The 12,133-nt window shown below is 41.3% G+C and overlaps 1 protein-coding gene across 6 annotated transcripts in view; it reads left to right on the top strand.

Annotated features, from left to right (window-relative positions):
* The window catches only part of DCAF1 (DDB1 and CUL4 associated factor 1), a 69,953-nt gene that overhangs the window by 48,369 nt on the left and 9,451 nt on the right, over positions 1–12,133 (top strand). For all 6 annotated transcript variants that reach the window (XR_014773596.1, XM_084752571.1, XM_084752570.1 and 3 more), the window contains 6 exons: positions 492–576; positions 3,276–3,509; positions 4,083–4,176; positions 4,736–4,840; positions 5,263–5,336; positions 5,829–5,930. Coding sequence is in view for 5 of the 6 variants with exons in the window: in XM_084752571.1 (XP_084608697.1) it covers positions 492–576; positions 3,276–3,509; positions 4,083–4,176; positions 4,736–4,840; positions 5,263–5,336; positions 5,829–5,930 (694 nt within the window). In the remaining variant the exon portion in view is untranslated. The remainder of the gene's footprint in view (positions 1–491; positions 577–3,275; positions 3,510–4,082; positions 4,177–4,735; positions 4,841–5,262; positions 5,337–5,828; positions 5,931–12,133) is intronic.

The raw sequence follows: 12,133 nt of genomic DNA, 5'->3' as shown, positions 1-12,133 counted from the left end.
TTGTGTCTTATTTATCCACTTAATTTCCCTTCATCCTATTTGAAATTACAAGCTGTTTTGGGAAAAGAGGAGTAATGTTAACTGTTGATAATTTCTTTCTTTCTCATTGAAATTCATATTTAATAAGGCTTTATCTTAGTTTATTACAAATAATCTTTTGATGCCTATATTCCCATTATACAGCGGGCTATTCAACTAACTCCAAATGGACATTTATGTATTTTGTTCACATGACAGTTGTATTGATTTCTGGGATATCTCAAAAACATGTCCTATGTTAGCCATTTCTCTAACCAGCAAACTCGTATTGTGATCTGCTCTGGTGGACTGATAGAGGGCCTTTGCTTTTTAATCTATGTATATAATTGTTCTTTGGAAACCAAGGATCTTCAGGTGCATGTGATTTGCAAGATGGAAAATTACCTGTATTTGCAGGTGATTGAAGAGTCTGTCTTAACAGTCCATTACCTCAGTAATTTTATTATTCATAGGCATTCCTTCACAGAAGATCACTATGTTGAGTTCAGTAAGCACTCTCAGGATCGGGTCATAGGCACGAAAGGAGACATTGCCCATGTAAGTACTTGAGAGTCTGCTTCTTACAAGTTGTTTTTACCCATTTGCTCATACTGAAATCTTCTGGAGGTAATGTGAGATTGTTTCTTGTTGGCAGCTAGAAATTACTCAGTGGTGTACTAGTCCATGTCTGTAATCGCAGTCACTCCAGACACTAAGACAGGGAAACTGCAGCATCACAGCTGGCCTGAGCAAGTAGTGAGCCTCTTCAAAACTAACTTACTTTCTTTCTTTCTTTCTTTCTTTCTTTTTCTTTTTCTTCCTTCCTTCCTTCCTTCCTTTCTTTCTTTCTTTCTTTCTTTCTTTCTTTCTTTCTTTCTTTCTTTCTTTCTTTCTTTCTTTCTACCTATCTATATCTATCTTGGTTTTTCAAGACAGTGTTTCTCTGTGTAGCCTTGGCTTTTCTAGACTTGCTTTGTAGGCCAGGCTGGCTTCAAACTAAGAGATCTGCCAGCCTTTGTTTCCTGTGTGCTGGGACTACAGGCGTGTGCCACTGCACCCAGCTCCTTTAAAACACGTGGTAAAACACTGGACCTGTGTTGGGAATGTAGCTCACTGAGCACTCATGCCTAACATGATCTAGAACCAACCTATAGTATCTCAGACCACAAAGTACCCGAGCCCCAAAGCCACAAAACAACCCTGTAGTCAGAATCCAAGTAAATAAAGTAGTTGAAAATTACACAGAGAGCCAGACGTGATTGGGAATACCTGTGACTCCTCACTTTGAGGGCAAGAGGATCAAGAGTTCAAGACTAGTGCTGACCACTAGTGAGACTTTGTCACAAATAGTAAGCTATATGGGGAAAATGTGAAAGGGTGCAGTAGGAATCTGGCAGGTTGAAAAGACTATTAGTACGGCAGTCTGCCTGTCTCCTTTTTCCTTTTTGATATAGGATTTTTTTTTTTTTGGTTTTTTGAGACAGGGTTTCTCTGTGTAGCCTTGACTGTCCTGGACTCACTTTGTAGACCAGGCTGGCCTCGAACTCACAGCGATCCTCCTGCCTCTGCCTCCCGAGTGCTGGGATTAAAGGCGTGCGCCACCATGCCCGGCTAGGATTTCTTTTTGTAGCACTTGAGATCTTGCTGCCTCAATCCACCAGGTTCTAGGAAGATAGGTGTGGGTCAGCCACACACAACTGACAGCAGAGGCTTACTGATTTCTTACCAAGTTTTATATGAAATAAAACCCCTGCCTTGAGGCTGGAGAGATGGCCCAGAGGTTAAGAGCACTGGCTACTCTTCCAGAGGTCCTGAGTTCAATTTCCAGCAACCACATGGTGGCTCACAACCATCTATAAGGAGATCTGGTGCCCTCTTCTGGCAGACAGGCACACATTGCAGGCAGAACTATTGTATACATAATCAGTCAATCAATCTTAAAAACAAAACCCCTGCCTTCAGGGAGCCTCATAGGGGAGACAAATAAATATTATATATTATGTAGCAAGTGTTGCAGAGTAAAGACAGTGGTTTTTAAGCAGAATCCTGAAGGAAGTGTGACTATCACTCAAGCAGCTGGAAAAGTGGGCTAAGTGAGAGCCTGGGGAGGATGTGAGGCAGGAAACCAGAGAGGATTCCCCCTGTGGAAACATAAAAATATACTGGAAGTTGTAAGAAAGAAAATATAGACACTCGTTACCTAGGTTTTTCATTTTAATATTTTGCAGTATTTTATGTGTAAATTTCTCTTTTTAAAAGATATTTGAAATGAGGTTATGACATTATGGCATTTTTATTGATATGCTATTTATCTTCTAACAATAATATAATTATATAATCAATTCCAAATAATTCCCACATATCTATTGTCCAGTCCACATTCAGTTTTCTTAATTATTCCTAGTGAACTTGGTTTCAAAGGTTTTTCTTTTTCTTTTTTTTTTATTAAACCAAGACCTACTCAAGATCATTATAATGCCATTTGGGTTATATCTTACTCATGTTTTAAGGGTAAGGCTCTTTCCTCCAGTTTTCCTGACTCTGAATTTTGAGATAACCAGGCTGGTTGTCTTGTCCATAATCTAGGCTATGATGTCTCCTTCTTTGCATCAGAGGAGGATCTTTTTTAAACTGGAAATGTTACGGCATGTCTTAGTTGATAGAGAGATCTGGTCTCTGTATCAGTTGCAAACTGTAGACTTTAGAATTTCTTTTTTAAAAATATATTTTATTAACTTATTCATATTACATCTCAATTGTTATCCCATCCCTTGCATCCTCCCATTCCTCCCTCCCTTCCATTTTTCCCTTATTCCTCTCCCCTATGACTGTGAGACTTGAGAATTTCTTAGTGTGATGGAGCTAAAATATGCTCTGGAATTTTAAGGAAATACTAGGTATCTCACTAACAGCTTTTGAGTAGTATTTTGTGGTTTGTCATTGATCTTTGATGACAACTTACCAAGTTTTAACCTTGGAAACACATTGTTTCTTTAAAACAGAAGAAGAAAAGGTTTATTTTAACTTGTTGATGTGGGTTGAGTTCTCATTTTACTGTGGGAAATGGATTTTTCCAAGCTCGGCAGGGAACTGGTGTGCTCAGCATTCACTCAGGCGGGGACCCAGCAGTCAGTTGCACAGCTTCAGGGCTTCTGTGCTGGGGTTTGAGAGCATGGAGAGGCATGTCAGTCTCTCTTTAAACCTGCCACTGTGTAAACTAGTCTGATTTTTCTCTTCCCGCCCCTTCTTCTCTAAAGATTTATGATATTCAGACTGGCAACAAGCTGTTGACTCTGTTTAACCCAGATCTTGCCAACAACTACAAGAGGAACTGTGCCACCTTTAATCCTACAGATGATCTTGTCTTAAATGATGGCGTCCTCTGGGATGTCCGCTCTGCACAGGCTATCCACAAGTTTGACAAATTCAACATGAATATCAGTGGTGTTTTCCATCCAAATGGGCTGGAGGTCATCATCAATACAGAAATTGTATCCTTGCCACTCGTGTCTTTCCATTTGTTACCTGATTTGTTATGCAGAGATATTTCAGTATACTACTTTCTACCTGGTCTATAGAAATCAGTTGCTAGGCATGAAAAGAGGAGAATGGGTTGCTTACTTAGCATTTAAGGATATGAGATTATTTGCAGGAATATCAATATTATGTGTTGGTATTTAAAGTATCAGTGCCTAGTAGGAAGAAAAATGATATGTTGGGCTGGAGAGATGGCTTAGAGGTTAAGAGCACTGCCTGTTCTTCCACAGGTCCTGCGTTCAATTCCCAGCAACCACATGATGGCTCACAACCATCTATAGTGAGATTTGGTGTTCTCTTCTGGCCTGTAGGCACACATGGCGGGCAGAACACTATATACATAATAAATAGAAATAAATCTTAGAAAAAAGGAAATGATACTCCGTTTCCATGAGGTTTAGAGAAGAACCTCTTTGGGTTGGGGGCATGTAGCTTAGTTGACAGAGTGATTGCCAAGCCTGGCGTAGTCCTACCCAAGTGCTCTTAATTTTGTATGTAACAGTTTCCCTTAATCACATCCCTCCTAGTGGGACCTTCGAACTTTCCATCTTTTGCACACTGTTCCTGCTCTGGACCAGTGTCGCGTGGTGTTTAACCACACCGGGACGGTGATGTATGGAGGTAACAAGCCCTTTGCTTCATTCTCTTTCCTCATTCAACACTCGCGCTTAATTGGATGCTTCACTTTTAGAAGGTTTCACTTGTGAAAAGCAATTAAATTAAAAGCTTTAAAAAAAAAAAAGAACAAAGGGTGACAGAAGATGAACATTTTTGTTGTTATAGGAGAAAAAGCAATTATTTTAAAGATAATTTTGTTGTTGTTGCTTTGTTTTTTTCCTTTTTGAGACAGGGTTTCTCTGAGTAGACTTGGCTGTCCTGGACTCACTTTGTAGACCAGGCTGGCCTCGAACTCACAGAAGTCTGCTTGCCTCACACGCAGCTTTTCTTGGGATATTTTATAAAACTTCAGTTACAATACTTACTGAGAGATTGAGCCTATTTTGTGCTGCAGCGTGTTGGATATGTAATGAGGACTCCTGGGGAAGAACTAACTAAAAGCAGAAAAAATTGGTTTGCAAGGATACTCACTAAAATCTTAGTTGACTTTGTAATTCCCTCATTTGTGGGTCACTCGTGTTTCTGGTACTTAGCACTGTTTCATTACTCTCCTCCTCGTTAGCAATGCTGCAGGCAGATGACGAAGATGACTTATTGGAAGAGAGGATGAAAAGCCCTTTTGGGTCATCCTTCCGAACATTTAATGCAACTGATTATAAACCTATAGGTAAGGGCTGATACTGTTCATTGTTTTCTTTATGTTTTTGTATCCTTCCTTAAAAATCCTCCATTTTTCCAGGAGGACTTCTTACTGACAAGTACAGAAGTTATAGAAATACCTATGAATATTGGCCCTTAAGATTTTTTAAAATGTATGTCTGTGTATGTCTGTGTATGGGTATGCCCATGAGAGCTCAGGTGCCCACAATAGCCATAGGCATCTGATCCCCTTGAGTTGGTTACAGGTGGTTGTGAACCACCCAAAATGAGTGCTGAGGACTGAGCTTGGGCCCTCTGCATGTATGCCCTCTTAACTGTTGAGCCATCTTTCTAGTCTTAAACATTGTCCTTTAATTCATTCCTGTAAACAAAAAGCAGGCATTTAGGTCGCAGCAGTACTTTAATTCTCAGTCACATGTTACTTTTCAGCAACTATTGATGTGAAACGGAACATCTTTGACCTGTGTACAGACACCAAAGATTGCTATCTTGCTGTCATTGAGGTAAGGAGGGCTTTCAGAGACACTTTTGTTTTGGTATTTAAGGTAATTTCCAAGTTATATTTAGGCATTTTATTTGACACCAATGTAGTCTAAAGTAATATTCCTGATAACGTATTCGATTGCTAGGGCTTGGGAGATTTGTAGTCTTAAGAGAAACAGTGAGAAAAACCCCCTTTTCAGTTCCTGGCTTCTGAACTCAGATTGCCCTCCCTTCCTCAGAGGAGTGTTTGTCTCCCATCAAGGTGAGCTGAGCTTGGTCCAGTGGTTGTTGCGTCTCCTGTGCTCACAGCTACCACTGCCTAAACTTGCCTATCCTGTATCCCTCCAACTCTGTTCTAGGTGTAACATTTTCAGAGTCAGCCAAATAATTGTAGGAACTGGCAGCTTTGTTAGTTACAGGGTCAAGGAAGGTAAAAGGCACCAGTCAGAGCTGTAGTGTGGAAGTAGGCCCTCTGACTCACTGCTTACTTCAGGATGGCTGCTCCATTCCAGAATCAAGGCAGTATGGATGCGCTGAACATGGACACGGTATGCAGACTTTATGAAGTGGGCAGGCAGCGTCTGGCAGAAGATGAGGATGAAGAGGAGGACCAGGTCAGAGATCTTTGAATTTTCTGTTTAAGCTTTGGGGCATATGTGCTCTGCTCTTTTGTTGGAGGGGATTTCCTACTGATTGATGGATTGATTGATTTTTTTATTTTATATTTTTTGGAGACAGGGTTTCTCTGTGTCTCCTTGGTTGTCCTGGACTCACTTTGTAGACCAGGCTGGCCTCAAACTCACAGAGATTCCCCTGCCTCTGCCTCTCGAGTGCCAGGATTAAAGGCATGTGGCACCACGCCTAGCAGTTGGAGGGGATTTTTAAGATAAGTTTCTACAAGCTGCCGTATTTGGAAGACCTGTTAATATGCCTGAAACTTACAGAAAGTGAAATTTTGTTAGTATAAAGCTTTTTTTAGATGGACGTATTATAACACTCATTTAAAACAAAAAGGGGATAGGAAACTGCTGTCATTAGTACAAGGTTTTAAATAAGCAAAGTGTGGTATTGCTGAGATACCTACTATCTCAGTGCTTAGGATGCTAAAGTGGAAGGCTTGCAAATTTGAAGCTAGCCTAGTCTACACAGCTCAGCTACCAGATCAGCCCATATCTCAAAGCACAAATCTGAAACCAGAATGGTAACAATAACAACAAAAAAATCGAGTGCCTAATGACCCCATGCTCCATTTATGATGTGCTGTCTAGCAGTCTCTGATTTTACCTCCATGCTTCTTATAGTGTCCTTTTGGGGCTTCAAGGTAGCAGCTTCTGTAGGGCCAGTAAGATGGCTCATTGGTTAAAATTGCTTGCTGGCAAGTCTGATGATCTGAATTCAGTTCCCTGGACTCATGTGATAAAAGGAGGAAAAACCATTTTTTTCTAAGTTTTCCAAGTTGTCCTTCAACTTCCACATGTGCCTTGTGCTGCCCCCCACTCATGTGAATCATGGTAAGAAGAAGATAAGCAGATCTCAACTCCAGTGTCCCGAGGAAGCCAGGCAGTCACTTCTGCCGGAGATGGATGCTAGTAAGAGTGGAATGACTAGGTAAAGATCATCTTGATGGTTTTGAGAAATTTAAACATAAGTATAATACAGATAGGTTGTTTAATGTCCCATGGTCTTAGCTTTGCCTTTCTCACGAGTCAGGTCTGTGCTGTTGATGTTTGCTGTGTCACCATCAGTTTTGAAGAGTGTCTCCAACTTGAGAGCACAGGCGGCATTGCAGGAGGACCCTCTTAGTGTACTTCCTTTGTCCTGTTCAAAGGGTCTGCCACAGAGTTGACACCACTGAAATTGAAGGATTAACGTTTGACTCCAGATTATGAGGGGCAGTAAAATAGCTCTTTCTAGATCTTGAGTTAAGTTCTTCACTTTTAATCTTGGTCCGACAGGTAAGGGACTTTAAAGTCCCTGGATGAGATGTGCCAATAGGGTGAGAAGAACTCTGCTCTTTCCATTTGCTTTTTTTTTTTTTTTAAAGATTTATTTATTTATTTAATGTATATGATAATGCACACCAGAAGAGGGCATCAGATCACATTATAGATGGTTGTGAGCTGCCATGTGGTTGTTGAGAACTGAACTCAGGACCTCTGGGAATTGAACTCAATCAGGACCTCTGGAAGAGCAGCCAGTGCTCTTAACTGCTGAGCCAACTCTCCAGCCCTACAAAAATATTTTAAAGTATAACTTTCCTTTTTTCTCTTGCTCCCTTTTGTGCATGCTCTCTCTGTTTCTTTTGTGGCACTAGAGACTGATGAACACAGGCTAAGCACACCCCAGCCCCTTACTGTTTTTAACTTTGACATAGGGTATAACCAAGTTGCCCATGCCTTGCTAAAACAAAACCAAACCCCAAAGCAAATTTACAAAACAAACAACAGCACTAAAACAAAACAAAAACAAAACCAAAAAAACCACTCACACACATAAAAAAAAAAACCCCAGCAGTTTTCTGCGTGTAGTAGGCTAAGGACTCAGGTTCTTCTTTAACACATTTTAGTGTTGATTAAACAAGGGTGATTTGTTGTGCAGCTTTGAAATTCTGATGTTGGGTTCCCTGTTTGGCTTTATAGTTACAAACGCATCATCTGCTCCCTGACTGCCAGGCAAGCCCTGCACATGGGGTGGCTGGGTATATTAAACTATAAATTTGAAGCAAGTTTGATACATATTTTAAATTACTCATGTAACATCATTATGCCCACCCTCCATATTTTTGGAGATTCTAAGGCTGTGGGCTGCAGGCTCCTCTGGGGATCATCAGTGAGTCCTGGTGTCTGTCTTTTAAGGTGGAGCTTGAAAGGAAGCTAGGGATGCTCAAGACAGGTAAAGGGCTGTTGATTCTGTTGGCTTCATTCCTGAGTGCCTGGGGTGGGGAGAGAGGTAGGCTGTAGCTTTGCATTCAGGGACCTTTATGAAGGAGCAAGTGAACCTAAGTATTGCACTTCTCTCCACACCCTCTCCAGGGAGCATGTGTTAAGAAAAAGACCGATTCTGTGTGTGATTCTGCTTGGCTTTCCCTTTGAATAATTAAGTCAGAAAGATGATGGAATGAGGACAGGTTGTTGTTAAGGGCTCTGACTTTATGGTTCTGAAAGAACAGTAGAGGTTATCCCAGCATGGATGCCAGTGCCTAAGTATGCAGGCTCATGTGGGCCCTGGCAAGGTGCTCTGGTACCCAGTGTGTAGATGAGTGCGAAAACTTTCTAGCCCAGAGGGTCTTTGTTGTGTGCATAGGTGTATGGCATGGGTAAGCTAGGACTACTTTTCAGATTGCTCAGAATTTAAGCTAAGTTCACTGTGTGCTAACACCTGCAGTCTGCTACCACTCGCCACATTTCAAGTTTAAAAGGCAGATGTTTGGGATAGTATTATATTATTTATCATTATTAGTCCCCTTTGTATCATTATTGTGCTGATCCAAATTGTTTCTAGACTCTTGTGATGGTGTGATGTATTTACAGTTCCCATTGGATCTCTCTTCATTACCTTTTTGAATGCCTCCTTGAATTTTTTAAATGCCCACTTTGGTTTATATGCTTCACCTGATTTTTAAAACTAGACTTCTCATTTTCATATGAGTTATTTGCTATTCAAAATTTTATCCTGGTCTTGCTACCTGCTCTTTGGTCTTCTCAGATGGTTTGGGTGTCTCATGTGTGGCTTAGGGATGCAAGCAAGCACCTGTGACCAACACCTTTGAATTTGCCTTTTCACCTTAGCAAAACAAGTTCAGGGTAACGAATGGTCATTGCCTTAAAGTACTTGTATGAAATGGTAGCTGTTGAGAGAACTTTATTGAGATGCATTTTAAATACCACAAATGTAATTTCCATTTCAATCATTGAAATGGCTCAGCATTTAGTCATTTGCTGTCTAGTCATGGGTTCCGTTCTGCAGGAGGCTGGGCTGAGAATCTAGTCCCAGAGTTTTCTTCAGCCTTCTGGAGGCCAGCTGAAGAAGGCCTTGTCCTGAGAACTGGTCACCAGGAAGACCTCCTGGGCAGGAGGGAGCCAGATTCCCCAGCTTCAGCACTGGATGGGAAGGGAGCCTTTGACTTGTGAAAGGCCAGATAACTGACTGCACTTGGTTAAAATAAAGACAGTCAAGAGTCAAAGAGCTAGATTTTAATTCACTAAGCTTAATGATAGAAGACAAAGACAGGGAGCTACAGAAGGAGAAACGGGGAATGCGCCTGCCGACCCTCAACCTCTGGGTTTTTAAACCAAGGTACCTCAATAGCAGGAGACACTCCCAGGACACTTCCAGGGACTTGTCTCTGGGGCACCTTTGATATGTTTTTCTTCAAAGAGCCAGCTTTTGACACCTTTTCTGCAGGTTTGGGGGCGTCTGGTGAGTTCATGTCAGCAGGGTGTACACTCACCTATAACCAGCTTCGTTGGGGCACAAAGCTTACTGGGAGGGTGTGTTTCCTCCACCTACAGACAAAGGCCCACATCTAGGCTGATGCCTGAATTCAGTCCCCAAAATTATATGTTGGAAGGAGAGAACAGACTCCCACAAAATGTCCTCTAATCTATGTACATACGCGAGCGCACCACATACACACACTCATGCGCAAATGGAAAAAGTTGCCATTTATTCTGAGGCTTAAATAAGTTTGGAGATTTTACAGAAAGTGATGAACTGACCATCATGTTGATGAGTGAAATATACTGGAAGACTTAGCCTTCCATAGTTGGTCCTGAGGCAGCTGCTGTACATGGCTTCTGGCAGTTCATAAGAGCACTGATAAGCTGTCACCTGCTAGAGGTCATATTATTCACTCAGTGTTTGGTGTGTGCGTTTTAAAAAGCTAATTTAGTCAACTTTGTTGTTGGCTTTTAGGGGAAAATTCTGAAGCCAAAGATTGATGATTGATAATTTTTTTCTAGATTTTGAAAAGTCAGTAGTTGTCAGTTAATTACTGTTAACTTTAAGTTTATTAAGAAGACTCTGAACAAGGGAATAATGTTTTCTTTTTTCATCTCTGTTTGGAATCTGTGCTTCCTGTGTGTTCTCCACTGCCTAGAAGCGGATGGTGAGTCCACACCAACTGCATCCCTGGCCAGAGGTGAATGTGCTGACTCCTGAAAGGGTCTTTTTTTTTTTTTTCCCTTTAAAAAAAAAAAGGAAAAAGGAAAAGAAATGAAAGCTGGATGTGGTGGAGCATGCGTATAATCCCAGCACTCGGGAGGCAGAGGCAGAGGCAAGCAGATCTCTGAGTTCGAGGCCACCTGGTCTACAAAGCGAGTCCAGGACAGCCAGGGCTACACAGAGAAACCCTGTTTCAAAAAACAAAAACAAAAACAAAAACCAAGAAGAAAATTGTTCTAGAGTTAAATTCTGTCAGTAAAGAGAGAAAGCACATGTATCTGTCACACGGAAAGAAGCTGTGATGTTTTAGGACAGTCCAGGAACAGCGCTAAGGCAGTAGGAGTGTGAAGTAGGTGAGTATGGAACAGTAAATGTTGGACAGTAGCACTGTATCTGAATTAAAAAAAAGTTATCCTTGTTTTGGACTAACTGTCCTTAATGTATGGCCAGAAATTTGGTTTTCTGGTGGGTTATATTTTGGAAGGAAATACAGGCTATAAGCCATTTCTTTTGAAAAACAGATATTCTAGAATTTTGAGATATCTATGTACAAATGCTACACTAAATAAATTAAGCACAGCTGTGAATATTTTACACAAATCCTGAAGAGCCAGATAGTTTGGTTTGTAGCACAGGTGGCTAATGGTATTGCCTGGACTTACTTGTGATTCTGTCCTGGGGAAGGTGAGGCAGCCAAAAATGGAGCTTGAGAGCTGTGAATGCTTGAGCTAGCATCTCCATGTTCTTAATTAGGAATTCATATCACAATTGTACTTGTTCAAACTTCATCCACAAAAATTTACTTCTTGGGCATGGTGGTCCAGTGTGCTTTGCTTCTGGCACTCAGGCAGTTGTATCTCTTTGAGTTTGAGGCCAGCTTTGTTTACTATAGTGAGTTCTAGCTCAACAAGGCTACATAGTGAGACCCTATCTCAAACAAACCAAAATAGCAATTATAAAGTACCACTTAAAAATTACCCCACAGCTGGTCTTCATGCTAATAGAGTTTGGGCTCAGTGGAGGCAGCCTGATTTCAGAGCACATCATAACTTGTGGAGTGGTATAGGCAGAAGCCAGCTGTCCCTGTGTGAGAAAAAGACTAAGTGAGCAAGTGCGGTAGTCTTTTCAACATAAGATAGGTGGAAGGCACTTGGGACCTGAGTGCTAAAGAGAAATTGCTAGATTTGAGGAGCTGAATCTCTGTATAAGGAGTGAGCCACAGTGGATGAAGTGTGCAGATGGCTGAGGCAGGGATGTAAAAAAGACACCTGTGGTAACAGGCTCCCAGGGTGGATTTATGCCCAGAGCAGGAAGCTTGCCAGAGTCAAGTTTAGGGCCAAACGCCAGAGGAGGGAGTTTTGGCCTTTGATCTGGCAGGAGGAGGGTGGGTTGTTAGCTTCAGGCTGTGGGGGCTTTGGATAATCATGAAATTGACTCAGATGAGTTCAGAGAGAAAAGCATTTTATACTTCATTCAGTTCTAAAACTTATTAGTAACTTTTAAAATGCCCTGGTCCTTAGTTCTTATAAACTCTTTTAAGTCCTTAGGGAAGACTTGAGAGAATTAGAAGAACAAAAGCCAACAGTTCACATCTAGACCCAATAGAGACCTTATTTAGATAGACAAGAGATGGTTCGTGCTGTCTCAGGACCGT

The sequence above is a fragment of the Acomys minous genome, assembly GCF_964271855.1.
Source record: "Acomys minous genome assembly, chromosome: 13".
Classification (NCBI taxonomy): domain Eukaryota; kingdom Metazoa; phylum Chordata; class Mammalia; order Rodentia; family Muridae; genus Acomys; species Acomys minous.
The sequence above is the reverse complement of the archived record's forward strand: the minus strand, read 5'-3'. Positions and strand labels throughout refer to the sequence as shown.